This window comes from Cricetulus griseus, chromosome 5 (genome assembly GCF_003668045.3).
Source record: "Cricetulus griseus strain 17A/GY chromosome 5, alternate assembly CriGri-PICRH-1.0, whole genome shotgun sequence".
In the NCBI taxonomy this organism is placed as follows: domain Eukaryota; kingdom Metazoa; phylum Chordata; class Mammalia; order Rodentia; family Cricetidae; genus Cricetulus; species Cricetulus griseus.
In genome coordinates this window covers 27,220,119-27,246,816 of record NC_048598.1, presented here as the reverse complement: position 1 = coordinate 27,246,816, position 26,698 = coordinate 27,220,119, and the positions used below count along the sequence as shown (strand labels likewise).

Genomic DNA, 26,698 nt, shown 5'->3' with positions numbered 1-26,698 from the left:
TTAACCATGTTAGGAGGCTTTTCATTATAGAGAGAGCCAAGGACCCTGTAACGCCATGCTTGGCACCCTCAGCCGCAGAGTGGAGGGAGCTCAGCTGATGGAGTAGTGATGGGACCACTGGGCCTGCTGTGGTGGAGCTTTAGCCCCCCTCAGTCAGTGAAGTCTGCTGGTGACATGCAGACAGCTCAACACTCAGGTCTGGAAGGCTCGTTTCTACACTTATGAACATAGCCAACAGTGGGTAAGAAAAGGAAAGATGGAGGGAAGCCATGGTTTTGATCACTGACTACAGCAATGACCTTGATTGGAGTTGACAGTCCTGAGCTGAGGACCTGATTAATTCCCATTCTCTTTCTCTATTTGAAATAAGTAGTTTCTTACCTGGCTCTTCAACCACTTCACAGTATTCCTAAAGTGTAGATTCTGAATTTCAGCCCAAAGCTTCTATCCTCACAGATATGAGACATACCCAGGCATCTCTATCCCTATAAAGGGCTCCAGGGGATCCCTGACAAGCTCACTTGTTCCCATGTGTCACTACAATCCCAAAATTGGTTGTGCCTCAGATGAGGGAGACTGACTAACCAACCTGTTCCTGGCTTCCACACTGACTTGCTACTGTGTCACAGGCTAGTGTCAGAGTTCTCCCTCCCAGTCAACTCCATACAGTCCTTCGGCAAACACATACTTCACACCAGTTCAACTCAGCAAATGTTTATTGGGCACCTATGGTAGTCAAGGCACAATACCAGGAGCTAAGGGCACAATGACAGGAAGGCTGGGTCTTACCCTCAGGAGGCTTACAATCATGAGGAAAGCAAATACACTTACAGAAATATAAGGCGGAATGTGGTGAGCTCTGTGCCTGAGGTAAAGATGGTGGGAAAGCGGGGACAGAGAAGGGCAAACATCACCTCAGGTGATTGACGCTGGAGTGGCCTTTCAACCAATCCTGGCCAAGTAGGTACAATTCACACAGGCAGGACTGGAGGGAGTTACTTTAGGCAAGGAGGAGAGCAAGTGCAGCAGTGTTCAAAGGAGGGAAAGTCGCCAGCTTGACTGGTGCTAAAAGGTTAACGGAAGGAGTTGACATTGGAGATATAGAGGAAGGCCGAATGCTGGAGGCTGTCCTTAGAATATGGCATCATCTGAAGTCTCATTCTGAAGGAAATGGGGAGCCACTGATTGTGAGCTAGTGGAGGAGTCAACCTCACTTCCTCAACTCCAGACACGCTTCTTCGAACAACACGGGATTGACTTTAACATTAGCTTCCTGTGGATCGCTTTATAGACTCACATCTCAGGGTCTCAAAGCCGAAGCTAGCTCAGAACTGATGGCCACAGGTGCTTTCCAAGGCTGCCCCAAGCTAAGAGGCAGCCACCTCACTAGGTAAATGTTTCCTCACAATCCTGTACCACCTCCAGAGAAAAGGAAGCAAGGGGCAGGGCACAAAGGACAAAGCCGACTTTGCAATCTAAGCATGGCAGGGGTAAGTTCGAAGATAGCAAGGGAGCCACAGGAAATGGAGATGCAAGTAGTAAAATCTGCATCACCCAAGCTAGGCCACTTTTTGGAAGGCCTTTTTGCATTACCATGCAGCCCTCCAGCCCTCTGGGTGAAGAGACTCTGCAGCCCAACTCACTAGAATTAGCAGATGCAGCTGCTATGGACCTACACAGAGACAGTTCTCTGCTGACAGAGGCTCCTAGGAATCTGCCTAACTATCCAATGAAGAGGGGGAATGGCGCCCTCCTCCCCCGGGGCCACCCCAGCCTGGGAAGGGACGTGAGGCCACTGCTGTCCAGGTGGATACAGCAATGCTGGTCAGTGAAGGCTCACCCAGGACCTCCACACTGGCTGAAGTGGTTGCTTGGGTGGGGAGCACAGAGGAAGGTGAAGTGACAGCAGGGTTCCCAAGGAGAAATGTCCCTGGGGTGCTGACGTGCACCTCTGAGCTTGACGCCACAGGGCCCCCACCGCCATCGCTGATGGTCCACAGGCATGGATAGGGACTGCAGAGACAGAGACACAGGAATTGGTGATGATACTTCAGCAAAGAGATGCTACCAACAAGCACATGGACATTTCCAGAACCACTTGAAAGTGAGAGGCAGGGCCAGGAGGGGCAGTGATGGGAGGGGGGCTTCAGGCAAGGACTGTGTCTCTAGTCTCTACTCCTGCAGAAAATCCAAGAGACCCAGTGAGATACAATAAATAAGAAAAAAATAGGGCTAGATTCTCCTGCTGGCCCTGCTAGTAACAACTTACTCAGTCTCAAACAGCTTTCATCTGTCTGAGACCCTTGCAACTGTCTAAGATAGTTAAGGCCATGAAAGGAAGGTTCTTCTAGCATACGAGCTGTGGTCAGGCCTTCCCCTAGCTAATGCAGGCAATTCGATAGATAGAACCATCGGGACACTGCCTCCAGAAGCCCTTGATGTGACTCATCTACTGCTTATTATCTCTGAATCCCACTTTCTATATCCTCAAAAATGAAGAAACAATTCTGCACAGCTCAGAAGTTGTTGTAGAGACTAAAAGGCAAATATGTGATGCCAAGTATGCAATAGTCTGTACGTGTTTTCTATCATCCTTATAGCCCAGGGTCTCACTCCTCAACTCTGCTCCCCAGTACAAAGCCTGGGGAGATGGACCAATCTCTTCATCATCTCAACCCATAAAACACTGTAGCCATAATAAAGAGCTTATTGCTGAATAGGGACTTCCTATCACCCTTTCCCTAACTGCAAAAGAGCGCTCATTTCCTATGAACTTAACATCAGAACAATAACTTAAACCAATACATCCTGTAAGCAATGCACAAGAGTCCTGGGAGATACAGGAAGCCTCCAAATCCCACTATGAGTGAGTTCCTGGTGTTGGTCTTACCTGGGTCCTGGATTGATTGGCCCATTGGTGTGGGGTACAGACAGGATGCTGGCATGGGGTGTGGAGGATAAGGAAGTCCAGCTGTCAGGTCCCGAGAAAACTTGCAGATTATTGCTTGAGCTTTCTATCAAATTCACTTTGGGGAAATAACAACATTTCACTTGACAGAACATGGAAACACAGTGACCAGTGACATCATCTCACAGCAAAATACAACTGCAGCTTATGCTACAGGTACCAACAGTGTAGTGTGTTAACTTCTGAGGAAAACAGACAAAATAGGAAGATGTTTGCGGTAATTGAATGTCAACTACAGACCAAGTGCTACTCAGTTTCTAACCTTCCCAAACATGTCGACATCATCACTTTATAGACAAGGCTGCCCTGTGTGATGCAGATCTGCCTGACTCCCTTCCTTCACTTACTACCCTTTAAGAACGGACCATCAAACAAAGTCCAAGGGATGCCAAAGCCCAGAGATTTCTGAGGTCCTGGCTTTCATTTTCCTTAGAGGTCCCAGAGATTTGGGCTTCTAAGGAGAAGCGTCTTTCCACAGGAACAAAGCAGTGCTCAGCTTCACCTGTGCACAGACTACAGAATCATTGGCTGTGTAGACACAGAGGGTGGGATGGAGGCTGCCAGGGATGGGGAGATGTGGGGAGGCATGCAGGTACAAGTCAGTGCAGAGACTGAGCACACAGCATAGGAACTAGAATTAATACTGTATGGTGGGCTGGGGTGTAGCTCAATTAGCAGAGTCCTTACCTAGTATGCATAAAGCCTAAATTTGATCCCCAGTACTGCATAAACCAGACATGAGGGTACACCCCTGCAATCCCAGCACTTGACGATGGAGGCAGGAGGACAAGAAGCCTTGACTACAAACTTCAAGGCCATCTCAAAATAATAATAATGTATTATATCCTGAAAAATTACTAAGAGAATCTCCTTTCTTTCTTTCTTTCTTCCTTCCTTCCTTCCATCCTTCCTTTCTTTTTTTTCCAAGACAGAGTTTCTCTGTAGTCCTGACTGTCTTGAAAATCACTCTGTAGACCAGGCTGGCCTTGAACTCAGAGATCTGCCTGCCTCTGCCTCCCAAGTGCTGGGGTCAAAGGTGTGCACCACCACTGCCTGTTGAGAATCTATTTCATATTTTAAATTAATGTTGATTTTCCTGAACATAGTAACAATTTAACTGCATGTGTGTATGTCAATACATTACTGTATACCTAAATGTATGTATTTTTATAAGAAAAGAAAGAATACTGTTTTCTACAGTTTTGAATCTTTCTTTGAATGAGTAGTGTATGTAAAAGATAAATGCATGAAGAAGGAATGAGAAAGAGAGGAGATTCCTACTGACAGCCCTGGTACTAGGGTTTGAATGAATCTCCCAAAGTTCATGCAGTACGAACTTAATCCCCAGTGCAACTGTGTTAATAAGTGCTCCGAGAATTCTCACTACTGGGGTTCCATTACTGTGGAAGTATATATATATATATATATATATATATATATATATATATATATATATTGATGTAGCCCCTTTCCTGCTTTCCTCCATGCTATAACACAGCAAGAAAGGCCATTGCCCTGGTCTTGGACTAGCCAGCTTCCCTTGTGAGGGAATAAATTCCTTTTTTTTTTCTTTTTTACAAATACACTACCTCAGACGATCTGTCCTGGCAGCATAAAATGAAATCAGGCCTAGGGCATGCTGCTGTTTTTCATGGCTGGTGCCTTAGCCTCAGTGTTTACATCTATCTACCAACGATACCCCTCCTCCATATTCTGTTTCACAACTGGCACTTTCAACCTCTTAGTCTCATCTGCTGGCAGTAGCCCTCCTCCACATTCTGTCTAGATCTGCCCTCCAGGTATCCCAGGCTCTTTTCCCTTCTGTGTCTGCACACACAGCGCCTCCTCCTGCAAGCACCCTGCACTCTGCCAGTGCCACCCCTTTCCCACCTGCCCACTCCCACTTCCACCCCCTCTGCGCATCTTTTCTGCCCACCGTGCAGACCTACCGTCTTTCCTTCATTCCTTCATTCCCACAGTACGGTGGTCTGTGTGTTTTATAGATTGCCTCTCAAACTTCAATGTGCTTACAAGCACCTGGGGATCTTGTTAAAATGCACACTCCGGCCCCAGAGCAGACCCTGAGACTCCAGAGAGCTAACAAGTTCCCGGGTGATGCTGCAGCCGTGAGACCCACATTAGACCACTCTTCCCTGTATTATGATTAATTCTTCCTGTATCTTTGTAGCTCCTGGAGGGGGGGAGGCTGGGTCTTAATTGCCTTCCTAAAAGAGGGCTTAGAAGAGAGATCTGTGTGCTGAGCCCAAGAAAGGGCCTAGAAAGCAAAGTGAGACATCACCATTCTCCAGTGTCATTAAGCCACATAGTCTCCACACCTGGCAGCAGTATTAGGCTTCCAGGGACAGATCACTGATGACCAAGAAGCCTTCTGCAGGTGCAGATCTCAGGTGTCACTGAGGAAGGAAAGCGGCGTCTCCCGAGGCATGAGCTTCACTCAGAGTTGTATTTAGTATTGGTCATTCATGTTAGGACAGAGAGCTCCATATCAGTAAGGTATCTGACCATTTTGTCCATGTGCCTAAAGCAGAACCTGGCATATACTTGGTCCTCAGTAACGGTTTGGTGCATGAATAATCAAAATTAAAAATTAAGCTTTGCTTTTATCTCCTCTTTTTAAATACAACCAAATATGCAGAGAGAGTCTGGGCATGCACAAGACCAAGGTAGACAAGACAATGGTCAATAAGGAAAAATGGCAATACCAATTTTAAAATTAGGCTGGAAAGTTATACAAGTTGAGCCTGTATGACTCCAACTCAACCAAAGGCTTGAACAGACTGGACTGTAACTCCCCCAGAGATTGCCTGACAATTTTCCTGCACTGGACCCAGACTCCCTGGACCAGGACACAGTGATAAGGAAAAGCCCTGAAGGACAATGAGATGCGTGTCTCGGAACCCACGACTTGACTAAGCATCAGACATCAACCTAAAACTATCAGTACACAAGTGCTCTGAGGCCTTTCATACCTGTTAGAGAGAGACCATGGACAGGGCTGGGCTATAGCCCAGTGGTACAGCACTTGTCCACTATGCATGTGCCCTGGGATCAATTCCACACACACAGAAGGTGAGGAGACAAAACTCTGCTATCCAATATTAGTATACAAAGTAACACATATACATGCATTATATGTGTGTATGTATACTATAGATGAAAGAGATTCCGTCTTCAGGTATTTCTTTTTAGCATCTGTGCACCCCCCCCCCCACACACACACACAAGGTACAAGCCCAAGGGTTTAATTAGCAGAACCACATACCTGAGGGAGAATGGTTTCTATGCATGTACGCAGAGGGGTAGGGAGCCTGCCGATGTCCTCGGAGGCCAGGGTAGTGCTCACAGCCATGGTGGGTGTGGGGAGCAGACAGAGGCAAAGGCGTAGCATACTGGTAACTGGTGTTCCCTGCTGCGCACATGCCATCCGGATTGGAAAAGATCCAGCCTCCCACTAGAATAGACAAGAAGAAAATGCAGAGACTTCCACATCAAAATCGTATGGCAAAAGTCGTTCTGGCTTAGTTAAAGGAAACGTTAGCCTGGAGAAACATCACTGACTGCAGATACTAAGGCTCTCTAATGTGGTTACACAGGAAGAGTGAAAGTACCTCTCTTTTCTACCCAGTGGGAAAATGATGTCTTCCAGAGCCTACAAACAGGATTCTGAGAGCACAAAAAAAAAAAAAAAAGAGAAGGAGCAAATTCTGCACAACAAACCTTTCGCTGAACTTTGGAAGTCGGCAAAACACTTCATAGAGATGGTTGGTAAAGATGCTGAACAGAATGCCCTACTTTAAGTGGTTTCTAGGCAAAAGTGAGACTTAGCAACGTGAGTCCTGAAGCAAGAAGCCATCTCAGCTGAGATGACAAGTGGACGCTAGACAGGGCCACAGCTGCTCCTTAGGCACAGTAGCTGTGGCTTGTCACCTAGATCTCAGCAATGTGAAAAGAGAGCTGGCTTGAGTTGGAGAGATGGCTCAGAGGTTGAGAGCACTGGCTGCTCTTCCAGAGGTCCTGAGTTCAATTCCCAGCAACCACATGGTGGCTCATAACCACCTATAAGAGGATCTGATGCCCTCTTCTGACCTGCAGGTATACATGCAAGCATTCATATACATAAAATATAAATACAAGAAAATCTTTTTTAAAATTTTTAAATTTTAAAAAAAGAAAATGGAGCTGGGTATGGAGCCCACTCTCCCTGCTTAAAATGTTTACATATAAGTTAACAAAGTTTGCAGCATTGTCCCCAATCCCTTTGACCTCTTCATTAGCTCCACCTGGGTCATTAGCTCCACCCGGTAAGAAAGCTCAAAATAGCCCACCCCATAATGTATGTCTTTAGCATGTCCTGAAATGGCTCTTCAGGGGCCTTTCACACAGGGACAGCTCTAAAAAGCTGTGCTTGTGGGGAGACCCAGATGTGTAAAGAAGTCAGCAGCAGTGCACGGGCTTTCCCTGGGCTCTCCTTACTAAGCTCTGCTCAAAAGACTCAGAGGAGCTAAACATTGAGTCGTACTCCTGGAATCCAGTTGCAGAGAGGGAGAAGGATGAGCAAAGAAGCCAAGACTGTGCTGGAGAAACCCACAGAAACAGTTGACCTGACCTAGTGAGAGCATGGAGATCCTAGTCATAAAGCTGGGGAAACAGCATTGGACTGAACCAAGCCCTGTGAATGTGTGTGCCAGCTAGGAGGCCAGGACAGTCTATGGGACCTCTAACAGTGGAGCCAGTGTTTATCCCTAGATCACAAATGGACATTGGGAGCCCATTCCCTATGGAGGGATACTATTGCTGCCCAGATACACTAATGAGGGCCTAGGTCCTCCCCCAAATGATGTGAAGGACTTTGATGGTCCCCATGGAGGGCCTCACTATTCTTGGGGAGTGGGCGAGAGTGAGTTAGGGGAGCCAGTGGGGGGCATGGAAAGATGGGAGGGCGAGGGAATGGGGGATTGATATGTAAAATAAGAATGCTTCTAAAATTAAAAAAAACAAAAAATTAAAAAAAAAAAAAAGACTCACAGGACCACACAGATCTGTCACCAGGTTATCACCTGTGCAACCAACCTCCAGGACGGAACTGCTTGCTCCCCTCACCCTTCCACAGAGAGTACCACTGTCTCTCCACCCCCACCCGCAGCAGCCCCGAGGCTCTGTCTGTAACACAACATACTATTTGCTCCAGCCATGTAACACTCAGATTTCCTTTATGGCTCTCGTATTACTGCATGTTTATAATTTGCATACTTGTACTTATCAGTCTATTTCTTAGATTAAAATTATAGACACTTTAGAGAAAATTTAAAACTTCTCTGCATTGACTCATAGAATCAGGATCCACATGTATACTAGGCAAAACCAAGGCGGAGCTCCTCCCAACTTAGTTTGCCCCGGGGATGTCTACACCTCAGGGTGTTTGCTGGGAACATTACAGCTCGTGGATATTGAGAAGGTGCGGGTCCTCACTGACCTGCACCTAAACAGAAAACATTAACTAAAGTCCCTTCGAAAGGCTTTCCTGTTGGCTTCTCTGCAGGAAGTACTCTGCCGACACATCTCCACAGAAGATGCCTTGCAGTTTGGGGATGGGAGGGGGTGAAGACTTCCAAAGCTTTCACAAGGCAGCAAGAATCATTCTCATCAACCCATTAGCGTCTGAACTAAAGAGTGTGTCAGCCAGAACACAGACCACTAAATCAATTACTAGCTCACAGGGTCACAGAGACTGAAGCAGCCTGCTCGGGGCCTGCACAGGTCTGCTCCAGGTCCTCTGCGTATACAAATGGCTGATAGCTTGGTGTTTTTGTGGGGCCCCTAACAGTGGTAGCGGGTGTGTCTCTGACTCTTTTGCCTGCTCTTGGGACTCTTTTCCTCCCATTGGGTTGCTTTATCCAGCCTTGATATAAGCGCCTTTGCCTTGTCTTATTGTATCTTGCTTCGTTGTGTTGGTTGCTGTCTCTTGGAGGCCTGCTCCTTCTGAAAGGAAATGGAAGGGGAGTGGATCTGGGGTGAGGAGCTAAGAGGAGTGGAGGGAGGGGAAATATGGTCAGATGTGTTGTATGAGAGAAGAATCTACTTTCTTTAAAAAAAAAAAACAAACAGATTTATTTATTATACAGTATTCTGCATGCATGTGTCCCTGCAGGCCAGAAGATGGCCCCAGATCTCATTACAGGTGGTTATGAGCCACGATGTGGTTGCTGGGAATTGAACTCAGAAACTCTGGAAGAGCAGCTAATGCTCTTAACCACTGAGCCACCTCTTTAGCCAGAAAATCTATTTTCAATTTTAAACGAAGAGGAAAAAAAGAGTGTGTCCGGAGGTCAGCTTTACTCCCTTGTCACTGCCCTAGGCTTACCATTGCAGCTTCAGAAGTCTGGCTCCACCATGAGGCCCCTACTATGCTGGGACACAGAGAAAGTGGTACCACCAGGAATGTCCAGTGCTACCTGACAATCCCAGGTTGATGAGCTCCAGTTCTCCTGCCCTGCAGTAAACTCAGTCACGCCCTAACACCTGAGGCCACAGCCTGCTGAGGTGCGACAATGAGGACCCACTCCAACATCAGCAAAAATTAAGAAAGTGAAAACTCTAGAACAAAGAAGCAAGAATGGAGACTATGAAGGGAGAAGATAGGCCTGGATTCCTGTTAATGGGGCTCTTATTTGTGACAGCTAGAGTGTATGAAATTTATTACTTCCTTTCAAGGATTGCTTGGGCCTCTTCACCTAGGACCCTGGCTTCTCTCTAGGAACTCTGGAGAAGGCATACACTTGCCTCGGGTTGGAGAAATGACTTATGGGGTCTCAATTTGGACTGGGCCTTACACAGTCATGACAGTAAAATGAGCATGAAGAAAGACAGCTCTCCGTGTGACCCCACGTGCCTCCCACATACTGCCCACTCCACTCACAGTGAGAATAGGTCACATGCTGGCTCTCGGAGACAGCCTCTGGAATGTCCTTTAGGTGGTTTCTGAAAGAGTAATGAAAGTCACGGTCTGTTACAGTCCAGCATAGGTCACATGCAACTCTCTGCAGAGGGTGATAAGCTTCTTAGAATAAGAACAGTCAAAGCTACCACCCTCCCCAGTTTCACCTTCCTGGAGGCACTACATGAAATTGTGACAGCTTTACTTTTCCTTTCCTGTCATTCTCACAGCCATCACTTTTTACTTTGATTTGACTGGTTTTGTGATTCTTTTACGTGCCTGACAATATGTAGACAGTAATAACAGCAGTTAAGATCTGCTCATGGTTTTGGGACAATTCCATAGGTGATATACTAGATCTACCAATGGCCCTCCGCCTGCCTCTGCCTCCTGAGTGCTGGGATTAAAGGCGTGTGCACTATAGCCCCGTGGGTTTCTGAATTCTTCCTATCATGGCATGCTACTATCACTTTGATTTAAATTTTGTCACCTCGCAGATCAACTTGTCCTTTAGGACTTCTGTTATCTGAAAAACTTATCTAAGTATGTTGTCTACGTCATCCAAATATTCCCAAATATTGAACAGAGTCCTGTGGCATAGCATTAAAAATGGCTGTCCATCAACCAATAGCCTTTAAAAGGGAAAGAAAAGATTAGACATTTAAAAAAAAATCAGTGAAAGCCAGACATGGTGAAATATGTCTCCACCATACATGGTAGAGGCAGAGGCAGGCCAGTCTCTGTGAGTTTAAGGCCAGCCTGATCTACAGAGCTAGTTCCAGGACAGCCAGGGCCACATAGAGAAATCCTGTTTCGAAAAACAAACAAATCAGTGAAAAAAAAATTGAAATTTGGTCAGTAAAGTAAGAACATTTCAAAGGTGACCTCACTGTACTTCAAGAATCAGTAGAAACAGGAATGGTTTACACTCCTCTTTCGTTTTATCCTTCCATGGAAAGGAGAGGTGGGGAGTTGCCAAAACACTCGCCCAGTCTGGCAGATGACCATTCATGCCCCAGAAAGCCTCTGACTCTTCTCACCACTGAAAAATAGAAGCTTCCCATGGTTTTTCACTTTTCTTGCACTAAAGGTTCCTTTCTTTAAAAAAATTGAAAACTAGTTAGCAGTATACACCTATAACCCCACTATTCCAGAGGCAGCAAGATGGAGACTTCAGGGCATAAAGAGATCCTATCTGAAGAAAAAGGGGGGATTATTAAAGCCATATTCATGGGTTGGAGATTATAGCTGAGTCGGTAGAATGCTTGTCTAGCATGTGCAAAGTTCTAGCTCCAATGCCCAGCACCACATACATGAAGCACAGCAGTACATGCTTCTAAACCCAAGCACGTGTGAAACGGAGGCAGGAAGATCAGAAGTTCAAGATCATCCTCAGATACCCAGCAAGTTCAAGGCAAGCCTGGTTTGCCTGAGATCATGTCTCAAAAACTAAATTACAACACCATAGGTATTTTTCAAAGGTTGGAAAAGTGCAAAGAAAGTTATTAAAACCTAAATCACATCTTATGTGGTTATGCTACATTCAATAATCCACTGTAAAACAAGGTTGATAAAATACTGACAGTTGCAGGCTCCCCTGGACCTATAGCAGCTGCTACAGGAACAAACGATTGTGATTCAGTTTGGATTTTGTTGAATTTGTTCAGCACTAAACGGAGCATTGCAGCGTATTTCTAGCTAAGCCAACTCAAGCTCAAGCTCAGCTCAAGAAGCCCCATGTTTGCAGAATTCAGTTCACAAGATCTTACTGAAATCCTTCTACTCACCTTTCCTTGGCATCCAAGAAGGCCTTGGCAAAAGGGTTGTACTTAATTTTGAGAGCTGTTATCTTGCATTTGCAAAGACAAGAAGGGTTAGTTAAACAGTGCAAAGTTCAGGCAGAGCCCCGGTCTCCCCCTGTGAACTTCAGTAAAGTTACAATTCCCTCTTTCCTGTTCTCCCTTCCCGTGTCTCATTGTTCACTAATGCACTGACTGCTGCACCGTGGGACAAAAATACCAAACAAAGATTGCAAAGTGAGCCAAGTGGGCACAGTGTTAGGAATCAGTAAAGCCTGGTAGTGCTAACCTACTCACCCTCCTTTTCATTCATTTTTCAATTCTATTCAAAAATCACTGAGCTCCTACCATAAACAATGTCCTTTCCTATCACACAGTAGGGAGTGTAGCACAGGTGTGAGTCCCACCTCACTAACTATACACAGTTCAGCATCAAGTCCCTTGTTCTCATGGAGTCACTTACCCATAAGGCCGTGTTACTGTGAAAACACATGTCCGTTCCCACTCACTGTCATTCTACATCATCAGAATCCATTCAATAAGGGAACAGGACAGACTCTTGAGACGTGTGTGTGTGTGTGTGTGTGTGTGTGTGTGTGTGTGTGTGTGTGTGTGATGCACGTATGATACATATCTGTGTGTGTGTGTGTGTGTGTGTGTGTGTGTGTGTGTGTGTGTGTGTGTAATCTGTAGCTTCTACAATGAAAGGGAACTATTAGACAGTTATAAAGAAAAGTGAAAATGTGAAACCTCACAGCTCTGATTCCACATTCTCTCTCATCAGCTCCATCTTTCATAATGATAGAGACAGAGACACAGACACACACAAAGACAGACAGAGACAGAGGCAGAGCTTGCGACAGAGCTGGAAGCAGAAAGAGAATGTCTGTCTTTATCTCCCACCAACTGATGTATAAGTACATTGAGAATGATGTTCGTATCTGTTTTGTTCATTGCCATTTCCAGCATCTATGATAGTAGCCAGCATGTACTGATATCCAGCAAATACTTTTGAAGAAATAGAAAACAAAATATTGATGTCTGCAAGAGCCTATAACTCTCTGTGTGGAGGAAGAAAAGTAAAATAAATGTACAGCTCTTTCTAGAAAAGGGGAAGGGAGTGTAGGTCAGGATCAGATGCCCTGGTATTTTCTTGGCTTAAGCCTGGAGTGGTTGGGTGGGAAGTGAAGCTAGAACTAGGTGCAAAGGAGATTTTTGGACTCTCTCAGCCAGCTCCACACCTGCTCAACTCCCAGGGAAACCTTGTGAGCAGTAGGAGAGTCTGTGCTTAAATTTCACATAGCTTGATCTCCAGGCCTTGTGTTCAAATTCAAGGAATGGCTAAGTCGGGCTGGGGAATTTGCTAGAAGAATAGCCATTACCAGGCAGTTGGTTCAAAGAGAACTATCTAGCACCTGTGGCCAGGAAAAGTTTCTGAGCATCTCCCAAGTTGGAAACTGAATGACAAGGGCCAGGGGCTAAGAGCAAGCAACATGGAGATGGGCAGGGATCACTGCCTGGGTAGAGGAGCCAGGACACTTCCCTGAGATACAAAAGCCACAGAGTTTCCCTTCAACACAGACTCTTCCCAGAGAGAAGTGGAGAAGAAAAGGCTAGCTGAGAAACTGCAGGCGTCATCTTGAAAGACAGTCCCAGTGGGAGAACTGTAGGAGTTTCTGCTCCCACTGGTCCATGGCCAGGCTTCCAAGAGCCTGGGCTACTTTATAGAATCACAGCTACACTCTGCGCACTTCCCCTAACCTAGGCCTGCGACACCATTTTACCGACAGGAACAAAGATGCCAGTTTCCAGCCTGATATCACCAGGGCCCTTCATAGGAGACTGAACACAGCAGATTCTAAAAACCATCCCCGGTGATGCCAATCCTGGCACCTGGCTCTGTTAAAGCAGCCACATACAGAAATGTACAGTAAAGCAGCCAGAAGCTATCGTTTTTTAACAGTAAGATTGCCAAGGGTGAAAGGGGCTGCTTCTGTGTGGGGGCTGTCAATGAGATGCCCTTTTCAGGGGGAAAACTTGCACATTTATCAAAATCCTCAACGTACATTTCTTGTGCAGAACAATCCTGTCTCTAGGTGTTCACTATTAAGCAACTATGATAGATCACCCAGCAGCATAATTTATAATAGAAAATAAAACAACTTAAGTTCTGCTGGGGGCAGGAGGCTGCTCACATGAGTCATATAACTGTAAAATTAAATTCCGGAATGAGTATAGGAAAAAGAGATAAGCCTGAATGTAATTTCATAGAAGGAGACCCATTATATACTATCGAGTTGTTTAAGGAAGGAAGAAAAGAAACTTAGACCTAAATGTTTACAAGATGAACCAATTTATATGAAGAAACCTCTCTATGAAATCTCTATGAAGAAATGCTCGTCTATGTCACAGCAAGTGTGGGGGAACACACTTTAAAGCTGGTCACTATAGCTGTCATAGAGAGTGTGCTTCCAAAAGCAAATGCATTTTTTCCTTTTCCTTTTTGCCTTGCATACTCTGCTATCCATCCATTACATGTTTTTTAATAAACCTATATTATCTTTCATGTTTAAGCTCAAACAAAAAGGATCCAATGCTTTCCAGTCTTTTCTGAGTATTAGCAGGGCTGCCAGGCCCTGGAGAATGGGATGGACTCAAAGCAGTTCACAGAGAGGCCAGGCTGGGAATTCTCAGCACTCCATGTTCAAGTGACTGAGTAGGAAAAAACCTGACTGCTCAGAGAGAAAAATGTGACAAGCAGAGCAGATAGTGTCATAAAACCTTAGGAGGATACGTGTGTCAACCCCACAGGCTGGCTTCCAGAACAGAAAGGAGAAGTTGCCAGCCACCCTACCAGTCCACACTCCTCTCAGACACATAGGCTTGCTGCCGGCCAAGCACACTAAAGCACACTAAGGGACCCAAAACAAAGACGCCAGATTTCCAATATAACTCAGCAGTTTTAGATGATACACAAGTGTGTCTTGTATATACAAGGCACTGAGAGAGGCTGCTTTGGTGGATTGCTTTGGGCGTGTCCCAAAGACACCTGTGTGAAGGCTTGGTGCCCATAGGAGCTGGTGGCATATTTAGGAGGTAGAACGCTTAGTCAGAGGTCTTCAGGTCACTGAGACATGCCCTTGAAGGGAAGTTGGGGAGGGTTTTTTTTCCCCTACAAAAGCAAAGGGGGCACTTGGACTGTACTGGAGCCTCCAGAATGTTAAGACAAAATAAACCTTTCTCTGTATTGTCCCCTGTACCTATAGCAGCGACAGAAAGCTGAATAGCACATGAATGGACCTTTGGCAAACAGACAGGCATGAGAGCCTCTGCAATGCCTCACTGTTCAGCTTTATCAATGATGAGAGTGTCCAAACCCTAAAAACTTAAATTCTGTTCAGTCTTGCTCATTGTCAATAAAAAGACTCCCACCAATTCTGCCATACACTGCCATGTAACACACACACACACACACACACACACACACACACACACACACACACACAAGAGGCACACACGGGCACCTGGGGGGGGGAGGTTGGAGCGCCACAAGACACACTCACTTACCTCCTCGTTCTGATAGGCAGTCACAGCAATGAACTGGGTTTCAGGAAAGGAGCAGTTCATGACCATTCGATGGGCACCTCCAACACGTACTATGTGAACCTGGGGCTCATATTTATGCAGAGAATTCAGCATTATCTGTTGAATGGGAGGAAAACGTTTTTTAAAAAGCACAGCTAAGCCTGGCATGTCATAGTTCATCAGCTAGCCAGCACCTTGGGTTCCTCCCAAGCTCGGCACTCACCCAACCAGGGACATACGCATGGAGTCCTATGTAAAAATGAATGGGGAAATGTTTTACAGACAATCCCAGCAAGCATCACACTGACACTCACACTGGGGTCAGAGGTGGACAGCCAAAGTTAAGTTTTCTCTATTCTACCCAAATCCAGGCCTCCATTTTCTTGCTTCCTCAGTGTTCAGCATGACAATATACATTTCAATCTGTTTAAATATATATTTGTTTATATATGAAGAATCCCAGTAACAAAATGTTAACAGTGCCTACAGGGCAAGCAAATCTAGTATCAGAGGGTTATACAAAATTCACTCTTCATGATTTAGATGAAAGGCTATTGAAAGCCTTGTGCTGTGAGATATAGTAGGGCAGGAACAACTAACCTTAAATTTGCATTTTAATAAAGAATATTTTAGCTAACCCAAATCCCAGGATTGCATTACTTCTACCTCCTAAACTCTGGGCGGTGATGCTCCCTTAGCACAGAGAGAAAGGAGAAGGCATAGGCTCAGCACAGACAAAGCAAAAGCTGAGGGCTGGGGAGAGAAGTAGGCCTCGTCCCCCACATCCCATCTCCAATGCTCCCAAACAGTCTGAATTTTATAAACTAACTAACGGCCTTACCCAGGGAGCTGGATTTGCAACCTGCCACTGAAATGGAGGGAAAAAGCTCTACATTTTGTTTACCCTAATTGGAGATTTTTAAAATAAAACCTTCCTTATTTAAGGTTTGTTTGGATTATTTTTTTCTGAAAAAAAAAAGCTGGTTCAATATTCTATTGATAATTATCATAATGCCCAAGCAGAAGAAGTAATTATTTCATTTGGGAGCAGCTTTTTATTAAGGTATTTGTCTATTGCCAACATGCCACTTACACCAAAAAAAAAAGTGGGGGGGGAGAGGAAAACAAAACCTTGGTACCCACAAACATCTCCCTCCCTGAACTGGGTAAAAAGCACCACACGCAAGACAAAACGGAAAAGAGCCTGATGATTAAGTAAACTAGTGCACTCTCTCCCGTTCTCTTAACATCAGGAAGTCCATTAAAAGCTGAAGCACCAATTAAGAGCTGTTTATTCCTGTTTACATTTGGACTCCAGGAAATAACGGGCTTCTGTGGGCAAAGAGGCTGCTGAGGACCCTCTAATTGCCTAAATGCACCCTTGATATTTCTTGATTGGTGTGTGGGGAGGCCACACGTACCTGCCCGCCTCCATTGAGCTTGTTGGTCAGCTTCACTTTGCTGAAGGAGATGGGGGCTTTCATCCAGTGAGCCCCAAAGTTGGGGGAGTCGGGGTGAATGTAGACACAGCTGTGGCTAGAGACCTCTGGCTTGCCTGCGGGTACCCATTCCCCATTGACGTACTTCCAGCGGTGGCTGTCTGTGGGGACAAAGTCCAGCAGGAGGGAGTACATGGCATTGGGGTCCAGTCCTGTGACACTAATCTTCAGCACAGGGAACATCCGTCTGAAAGAAGCCAGAAACAGCCACAAAGGCACATTAGTGGATCCCTTCCCCTCCTTGCCCCAAGGCCTCTCACCCCTGAGGAGCCCTTCCCATGGAACAATCTGGAAGGGAGGCCACAGAGACAGCAGCTAAGACCTCAGCCCCAATTCCACCAGAGCCTCTTGCTTTTAATGCATTTGGCATTGGGGTTTGACTATAAAACACTGGTCTGTATGTTACAATATGCAGACCACGGTCTAGACATGTCATACAGAAGGACACACAGATAAGTGTGTACTCAGATGCAGCATTCTCAGACAGCTTTCTCCCTAGTGTCCCAATACCATAGACCTACCCTCCCCAGACTGGCATGGAACCCTGCTGTGAATAAATGTGATAGAGTGTGCATGGTAAAGCAAGCAGGAGGGGGCATTGTGGCTGAACAGTTAGAGACCTTTTCCTGCAGGACTTCTCAGAGCCTTCCCATTCCCATGAACACAGGGGGGAGTGCACACCCTAAGCCCCACCTGTCTTTGATCATTATGTGGGCATCTTTGGTCAAGGCAAATACTTCTTGATATGTAGATATGAATTCACTGGTCCTTTTCAACCCTCCAGAACAATGCCAATATTTGCATCTATCTAAATATCTGACTATCTGACTTCTGATGCTTAGAGCTTTTTTATTACCCACAAAGAGAAACCACATAGCCACCATCACTCAGTTCCCCCAGTTCTTTCTAGACTTCTAGTTTCCAAAAGGAAAAGCCAAGGGAAGTGGTTTCTGCCAGCCAGGGGCAGAGTTGATACTGCATGTGCTTCCAATGTCCAAAGTGACCCAAGGTAAGATTCTAGAACAGCAGCAGGTCTGGCCAGGTGGAGGTCATGAGTCTAAGGGCAGAGTGCCAATACTTGGCACATTCACCAGGTTTTGGAATTAACACTTCATGAGAATCAACTCACTGAGTTCCTGAAACTTTATGAAGCTGCCTGGCTGTGACATGAGTTTCAATAAATAAGATTAAGAATGCGCATCAGAAATAAAGTGTCTAGGGGAAAATGCATCTGATAATATGTTCCCAACCCATATTCTTGGCTGAGAATCCCAAATCACTCCCCTCCAGATAGGAAGAGGTATGGCTGCAAGTGGTCTCTGTCTTCTGATTCCCTAAAGAGATATATTTGGGGTTTGTTTTTTGATTTTCTTCTTCATTTGGCATTATATTAAAAAAAAAAAAAACACAAGAGTGGAGTGTGGTAACTCATTACCAGTGGCAGAGGCAAAGTCAAGGAAATATTTACACTTGCCACGCAGAGGCAGGTGGGTCTCTACGAATTCAAAACCAGCTTGGTCTACACAGCAAGTTCCAGACCAGCTGAGACATCATAATTAGACCCTGTCTTATAAGAATAAAAAAAAAAATTAAAAGCCCAAGAGTGACAAGTAAGTTGTTGTTTTGTGAACTAAAGTTCAAAAGTACCATGAGGACATGTAGCATCAGTAGCATGCTATTTTAAATAAGAACAAAATCTGCAAAGCGTGTCTATTCCCTCACACTGAGCACTGAATGACACAACTCTCAAGATGACAGTGTGACATCAAACACTGGAAGTTGTTGTATAATTCTCACTTACCACTAACAAGATAATTTAATGCAAGTTCATTTTCCAATAGTAATAGTTACCATATGCACCCAAGGTTACCATAGGTTGTTACACTTTGTTTAAGCCTTCCTTCACTACAAGGAGGTGTTACTACCTATTTTACTACAGAGGCCCCAAGGTTCCAATAAGCCTACCAGTCCAGAGACTAAAAGAGAAAGTCATATCTGCTGGGGCAAAGAAACGCCCCCATGCAGTGTTCCAATAGGTTTGAGCACTCCCTCTTAGTCTCTCAACTCTATTGTGCGAGGTCTCAATCACAAAGAAGAAACCCATAATGGCATTTCTTCCTTCTTTCAGAAATTCAGAAATACTTGATATTGGAAAGAAGCCATGACTGCACAAGTAGCTATCACTAGCCACCCTAAAAGCACACAAGTAAGACGCCACATCACACCTTCAAGGACAGCTACAGTAGAAAGGCAAGAATACAATAGAAAATGTTGGTGAACATGGAGAGACTGGAGCCCCTCTCACAGTGCTGTGGAGGATGTAAAATGGTGCAGTCACTTTGGAAAATGGTCTGTTGGCGTTACTATCTAATCTTGCAATTCCACTCCTACGAATGTATGCAGGAAGGATGAAAACACGTGATTACACATATGTCATAGCAGCATTATTGCAAAAACAGACAGATGCATTGAATGACGAATAGATGCAAAATACATCATGTGATGGGTGTTACTTGGTCACAAAGTGTCTGCAATACTGCCTAATGCTACAATTTACATGAACACTGGGTTAAGTGAAATTTTTTCACAAATAATCACATATTGTATGGGTCCACTGCATGAAATGACCAGAATAAGTAAATCTATAGAGGCAAAAAGCAAACTGATGGCTAAGGGATATAGGATTCTTTGGTGGGGAGAACACAATGAAATGTTCTAAAAATCAGTGGTGGAGAAGGAGTCACAATTCTGTGAATATACCAAACCCATATAACTGTGCGCCTTAAATGTATGAGTGATATGTTATGTGAATCATACAATAATGCTGCCGATTAAATAAACAAGCTTGGAAAGAAGTCTTCTATGAAAAATGATAGGATGATCAACCGTTTTATACCCTTTAGTGATCCATTTGCCAAGAACTTTATAATTATTCTTGGTTTGGAGATCACCACATGAATGAACTAAATAATGCCATGTGATTTTAATTTCTGTTATCACAGTGAGGAATGAATAAATCCGTCAGCCTTCCAAAGGCCTCAGAACCCGACTAGACCTCCTCCCTCTTAGCCAAGTTAATCCCCTTCACCTCCTTTGTGTTGACCCTCAGTGACCTTGACACACCATCTATGACCCGCAATCATCACTCAGGGCAAGGCTTTGCTATCAGGGATGAAAGCCATTTCTATTGAAAGTGATTTTTCTTGTTTCCCCCCGAAGCATGACTAAGCACGGGGAGGGAAAGCATGACTAAGCACAGAGAGTTCAAGAGACTTTAAGTTTAGGATCAGCCTCTAACACAGATTACCAGTGCTTAATTCATTCTTGAAAGAGTCTCCTCAAAGAGAAAGAGGAGGTGATGGAGAGGGAAAAGAGAGAAAATGTGACAACATGAACAACTCATCCCCAAGCACCATGCTTGATGGGTCATGGGTATTGCCTTTTACCCACAAACTTGGCTTTGGTTGTGCTGTGAAGTTAGCTTTCCAGTTGACAGACCTGCTAGAAGAGGCTGGCCGGAGTGAGGGCTACAGAAGAAAACAGGAAGTGATTATGAGACGGACTTGCTAAGGAGGGGAGAAACAAGCGGTTCAAGGTAACCCTCAGGAAGTCTTGCTCAAGAACACCCTCTTCACTCTCCTCACCAAACAGTAACAGTCATCAGGGGCTCACTAGAGCTGTCGGGTTGAGGTGTGTGTGTGTGTGTGTGTGTGTGTGTGTGTGTGTGTGTGTGTGTGTGTGTGTGTGTTCATCTGCATATATGTTGTATAATCATGAAACACATAGCACATGAAAGTCAATACATGAAAGTAAGCAGGCATATGCTCAGCTGCAGTTGTCAATCACATATAAATCTTTTGCCCTCACTGGAAACTGCTAGCAGGAGCTGAGCATCACTAGCGCGTGCGTGCGCACACATGCGAACACACACACACACACACACTCACACACACACACACACACACACACACACACATCTACAGATTCCAACCCTGCATTCCCAGCCCCTATTTATGATAATCTGTAAGTACCAGATATGTCAGAAAATGCTTCCAATTTCTTAAAATCTGCTCCAGGCAAATTTAACTAACTCAAAATTATTAAACTGCATAAATTATACATGAAACACAGCACTTGCCTCTCAGATGAAGATGTTTTCAGGTAAAGAAAATGACTATATTGGGCCTGAGTTCATAGGCTACTGTCTCAGCTTCTCCGGAGGCTGAGGCATGATAGCTAAAAACTCAAGGCCAACATGGGGTTCCAATTAAGTTCAAGGCCAGCCTGGGCAACTTAGTGAGACCTTCAAAAGAGGGTTGGGGATACAGCTCAATAGTACATCACTTGCCTAGTATAAGGCAGTAGTCTCTAGTACGATGGCAGTCTCTAGTACTAGAAAGAAGGAAGGAAGGAAGGAAGGAAGGAAGGAAGGAAGGAAGGAAGGAAGGAAGGAAGGAAGGAAGGAAGGAGAAAGATAAAGAAGGAATGAAGAAAAGAAAGAAAGAATAAAAAAGAAGAGGAGAAAAAGGAGGATGGTGGGGGGAGGGGGGAAGAGGTTTTTAATTCAATTGCCTGGATAGTTGGAATTGAATTTTTTCCTGCATCCTACACAATTTCTAGCTTAAACAGTGGAGATGAAAGTAAGTACAGACTGGGAGTGTTGTAATTATAGCTGTATCTAAAAGCTTATCAAACACAAATGGCTAAAAATTTGTTTGTTGTTGTTTAATTTGCAATGGGGAGAAAAGCAGAAAGAAGAGAAAAGGGAACCTTGGGAGCACGCGTGCTCAAGGCTTAGCTCACTTGTCTAACCGAAGCTTCTAGAAAACTCAGTCCGTTTAAGGCCCCAGGACGGGGCCTTAAAGCAAACTTTCCCTTGGAGAAGGGCCGCCCACCCACCTGCTGAGGAAGCCGTTTGGAACCAGGAATTGGAGGAGGCACATACCTGGACAGAGAAGAATGGGTTAAAAGGCAGGGGAAGAGATGGTGGGTAAGGAAAGGAAGAAGGAAGAAGGAAACGATAAAACTGGGAAGCTGTAGTCCGTGATAAGAACAATGACGTCTACTAAAATCGTAGTCGGAAAACCCAGGGAGAGCAAGAGCAGGTCCTGCTTGGGCTCGAGCGATAGTTACCACAGCAGTTTCTTACAGACTCATCTGCCGCTCCTCTGCCGCTTTACCCTCAGCAGGGTAAAGCATGCTGTCCCACTTCCGGTGAAGTCTTGACCCTGAAGGCTCGGCAGACTCAGGGTAATTTAAGAAAAAGATTGCAATAATAACAAGGACCACTTTGTCCACAAGTGCACTGTTGCCACAAAGAATAATTTTCACATAATTAACAGGAATGGCTTTAAACATAAACAATTGTAAACTTTATATACTGAAAGAAATTTTACTGAAGTTTAAAAAAAATTGATAAGAAACATTCTTTTCAAATGGCAAAGGTACATCTGCTATAATTTACTATCAAATTTAACTTAACAATATCTCAGAGACTTCTATTGACTTTACTAAAATACTTGAACCATACTTTAATCTATTGGTTGCTCTTATTTATGTTGTAATAGAGGGCCACTTTGATAGCCAAATAATGGAATCTAGGTACTAGTGTGACGACACAGTAATAAAGCACAAGCCGAATGTTCCACCCACAAACAGACACAATTAAGTTTTTACAATTGCATCATCACTCATCTTTGAAAGAGACCAAAACTACTTAAGAACTTGGGGTAATTCTTTGAAGTTAGAATATTTCCTATCAAGAAAAGAAACAAGTGAAATTAAATATTCAAATATTCAGAGCAATAAAATTTATAGTACACATATGAGGGTCTGTTTAGAAAGAAAAAAAGTCATTAGCAAACAAGATTTCTAGCTTCGCTGCTGCTGTAATTGCAGTTTATAAAATGCACTTATTTACAGTACAACTTTGACTCAGAAAGCAGTTTACTGCCTTGCAATGGCTCTCTGGTTCATAATTCTTCCAGCTGTACCAGGGATAGCTCATTTTCCGTGTCGAGTCTTACTCAGAATTAGAAAGCTAAGACACCAGGAACTAAAGCATTTTACTCAAGGACAAAAGCCAGCCTGAATTTGAGCTGGCTTCAACTTTTCTCTATAAGCAAAATTTCTCTCAAGGTGTCAGAATAAGAGTCCTCGCTCAACCAACACTCCTGCAAACGTCCTTCAGGATTTCGTGCTTTTGTGCCCATGGGTTCCACAAGATACCGTATGAGTACCATATTAGGAGTCAGTGTGGCTGAGCAGTGAGTAAGTCTTTCAAAACACTTGTTTCTCCTCTGCTAAGTCCAAGCTGTTAATATTGCCTCAAAAGCCTCTGAAACAGACTCAACCTCACAGGATCTGAGAAATACCAGCAAAGAGCACTACCTATACTCCCCACTCTTTGCAGGGGTATAAAAGAAGAAAACTTCTCTTTCCCGAGACAGTATTACAGCTTCATGCTCTGTTACCATGCCACCTTTCACATAGTCACAAACATCCAATCATAACTGAACACTCACCCTCAAGGAAGCAGGAGAGGGATAGGCAACGTGGCTAAAGCTGCCCTTTCGATTCCAATCTTTGACTAATCAAAATTGTTGGACAAGTTTGCTATGCTTAAGGGGAAACCGTCCAGTCTCCAAATAAAACCGACTTTCACACTATCTGAACAGGGTTGTGCTCACGACTGCTCCAGGGTACACAGGCAGTCAAAAATTAATATCAGTTTTTGACAGTTGAGTCCACTTCCCCAGTGCATGGAGCATGCCCCCCCCCAATAGTAATTCCCATTTAATGTGTGTGTAAGACAGGTGGCTCCATCTTCCACTGCTCTGATGATCTCAAAGAAATTAATTAAATTGGCTGAGTGACAGCCAGCTGAGACGGTCTTTCTTTAAGGTGTTCGGTCAGAGCCTAGTGCCTCTGGGTGAAGAGTGGCAGCTTCATCGGTCCTAAATGAGTCAGTCTTACCTTCCTTGCCAACAAGGCCAGAACAAGCGGGATGCGGACAAACTCACCTGCCATTCTTGGTCACGATCATTTCATTAGTGACTTCCTTGAATCTCTGCCAGAGTGGGGCATCCTCCAGAATGATCTGAAGTTGCTTCTCCGTCGGATCTCCCTTCTCCCTCCCCGCCTGAAGCTCACTTTCCACCACATTGAGCAGGCGAGAGACAGTGCCTTCACCAGCCTTCTGCGTGCCCAGTTCACTCATGGCCATAGGCCCTTTCAAACTTTGCTGAGAACTGTTCCCACCTTTGCTTCCGGCTCCTTCCTCCCCTCACTTGCTAGCTTTTCAACCTCTGCTGGTTAGTGTCTGGGAGTAGAAGATGCCTTGGCTCTTGCTTAAGCTTCTGGTATGAGACCCCTGAAAGTCTCCAAATTATACCGCTAACCTGTTAAGCTTCGGTTGGGGAGCAGGGTGGAAGGGGGGAGAGGTGGAGAAGAAAAAAGCCCTCTCTTAATTACTCACTGGGTCAGGTGGGAGTCAGCCTGGCTTTCCCATTGGCTGCCGTGCCTACAGTAGATGTTTAAGAAGAGTACTCCATCCAAATTATCAGGCTTTTATCTTGTTGTACCTGAAGAGGTCTAATCGGTGTATTGAGGACCATTTTCCTGTTAATTAAAATTATTCCAGGCCCAGACTGCAACAATCAGGCAAATCATGTCTGTGTATAAATTGTGGCACGTGGCACCTATAGAAAAGGAGATGCTGTGGGGAAGCAACAAACTTGCTGCCTGGGTGACCTGCTCTGATGGAGCAATCGGCTCAACTCCCTCGGCCCTGCTCTGGCAACTTGGACAGATGCTGAAGCCCTGCAGAGAAGAGTGGTCTACGCTGAAGGTCAGGGGCTGTGTGCCAAGATACAAGACCTAAGCATAAAGGAAGCTTCTCTGTGTGCCATGCTCAAGAAACTGAGGAGGAAAGAGAAGAACTAAGGACCTCTTTCCCCTAGGGGCTCCTCTGGTTATCTGCCTCCTGGATGCTGGCTCCCACCCAGAGTTACACCATACTCACCTCGAAGGTCCTTTTTTATCTTCAACAAGCAGGAGAGCTTTGAGTTTTGACCTTCCTCCCTAGAATCCAGAACCCTAATTTCTCTTATCTCCACTCCTAGTGAAAGGGAGAGGGAAAGTAGTTTGTACCAAATTATTCTAAGATAAGTTCTGCCACTCGTTGAGTGAGAATCAACTTTTTACATCAATAGGCAGAGTAATGCTAACTCCTGTTCCAAAAAAAGCATGTGGTTCCCTTTGAGACAGCCATGGCCAATGTTGTCCTCCCAGGGTAAATCCCCCTATTTCCTGAAAGGATGCAATTAGTAGAAACATTTCCTTTTACTAAAGATACAACACAGTGCTAGTGGATGGGAAGAGGGAAGCTATGGAGGAAGCAACTCAAGGCAACTGAAATACCCCAATCCCCAATAGAGGCTGGGGTGCAGGTTTTTCTTATAAAGGGAGAATGTCAGAACAACGGGAAAATGAAAGCAGAAAGTTTAGGGAAGAAGTCCCAATGTGAAGGATGCCAAACATGAATTAAGTGCCCACTAAGTGCTACACAGGAGTGACATAGAAGCAATCAATGTCTTCGTAGAACTACCAACCTGAAAGAAAGAAGTGACATGAAGTAGTTTGATTATCAAGCATAGTAGGAATATGAAGATTATGTAAAATGGTGAAGTGGTGGAGAAAACTGTGCAAGGCAAAATGGGGGGGGCATGAGTCAATGGTGTGCTATGGAGAGGCTTCCTTGAGAAGGTATCTCAACAGTGGCTGAAAGGGACACAGGGAAAGTTGGGAGAAGAACTTCCAGGAAAAGGAGCCCTAAGATGTCAGTCATGGCTTGGGCCAGGCATGAACCTCCTAAAGGGCAGAGTAGCAGAATGAATTGGTGAAGAGAAAGGTGTGGATATAAGGGAACCAAGACTCTAACATGAATAATCCATCCATTTCCTGAGACAGAGGTGCAGAGGGAGATGGGGAATTAAGCAAAGCCAACTTCAGTTTGGAAAAAAAAAATAGTGTTTCTATTCTATACTACCTTGCTGAACCGTGTTTATCAACTGTAGTTTTCTGATGGACTCTTTATGGTCTTTATGTATAGAATCATACCATCTACAAATAAATATACGTTGACTTCATACTTTCTTATTTATCTTTATCTCCTTCATTTGTCTAATTGCCCTAACTCAGACTTCAAGCACCATATTGAGCAGGAATGGAGCGAGGAATGGAGACATCCTGATCTTGTTCCTGATTATAGTGAAAATGCTTGAGTTTTCCTGTTTAACAAAATGCTGGCTGTGGGCTTGCTGTACACTGATTTTATTATGTTGAGATGTCCCTGCATCTCTAGATTCTCCAGGACTTTTATCATAAAGAGATGTTGGGTTAACTGATACATGGATGTTTTTTAAATGTGGCACATATGTATGGTGGAACACTCTTCTGCCATAAAAAGAATAGAAACCTATAATTTACCACAAAATAGATGGAACTGGACGAGTCTGCTAGGTGAACAAGTCATGCATAGACTCACTTTCATGGATAATTATCTTCATCTTGGTGGGAACTGACCTTCAAGCTTGTGATCTTCCTAGAATTCAAGGTTATTCAAAAGGAATCCTTTCTCAAAATAAATAAAGACAATGAAATAAAACTGGAGTTGATTGACTAATGTGTTTGACTTTACTGAGATGAACATTAACCTTGACAGAGAATTAGAAGTTGAGTTAGTGATAGATATATGGATTGTTGTGGAGTATTATTATATTATTATTATTATTATTATTATTATTATTATTATTACTTCCTTACAATTTGCTACAAAGGTAGAGCCTAAAACAACAGTTTTTGCTATCTCATAGTTTCTATGGGTCTGAAG

The 26,698-nt window shown here is 44.4% G+C and overlaps 1 protein-coding gene across 1 annotated transcript; it reads right to left on the bottom strand.

The window, feature by feature from the left end:
• Nucleotides 1-776: 776 nt before the first annotated feature.
• Nucleotides 777-24,031, bottom strand: Tbx19 (T-box transcription factor 19). Its single transcript, XM_027418096.2, has 8 exons — nucleotides 23,829-24,031; nucleotides 16,729-16,993; nucleotides 15,290-15,424; nucleotides 11,711-11,772; nucleotides 9,906-9,967; nucleotides 6,252-6,440; nucleotides 2,891-3,026; nucleotides 777-2,013 (listed from the first exon to the last, which is right to left on the bottom strand). The coding sequence occupies exons 1-8, from the start codon at nucleotides 24,029-24,031 to the stop codon at nucleotides 1,719-1,721; spliced, it is 1,347 nt and encodes a 448-aa protein (XP_027273897.1). The 3' UTR covers nucleotides 777-1,718.
• Nucleotides 24,032-26,698: the final 2,667 nt, after the last annotated feature.

Bases quoted from the DNA above. Each gene is read 5' to 3' on its own strand.
- Tbx19 (XM_027418096.2), bottom strand. From the start codon at position 24,031: ATGGCCATGAGTGAACTGGGCACGCAGAAGGCTGGTGAAGGCACTGTC. The intron at 16,994-23,828 runs GTGAGTTTGTCC...GGCTTCTTTCAG, and splicing joins ATCGTGACCAAGAATGGCAG to ACGGATGTTCCCTGTGCTGA. The intron at 11,773-15,289 runs GTAAGTGAGTGT...TGCAAATGCAAG, and splicing joins CTGCCTATCAGAACGAGGAG to ATAACAGCTCTCAAAATTAA.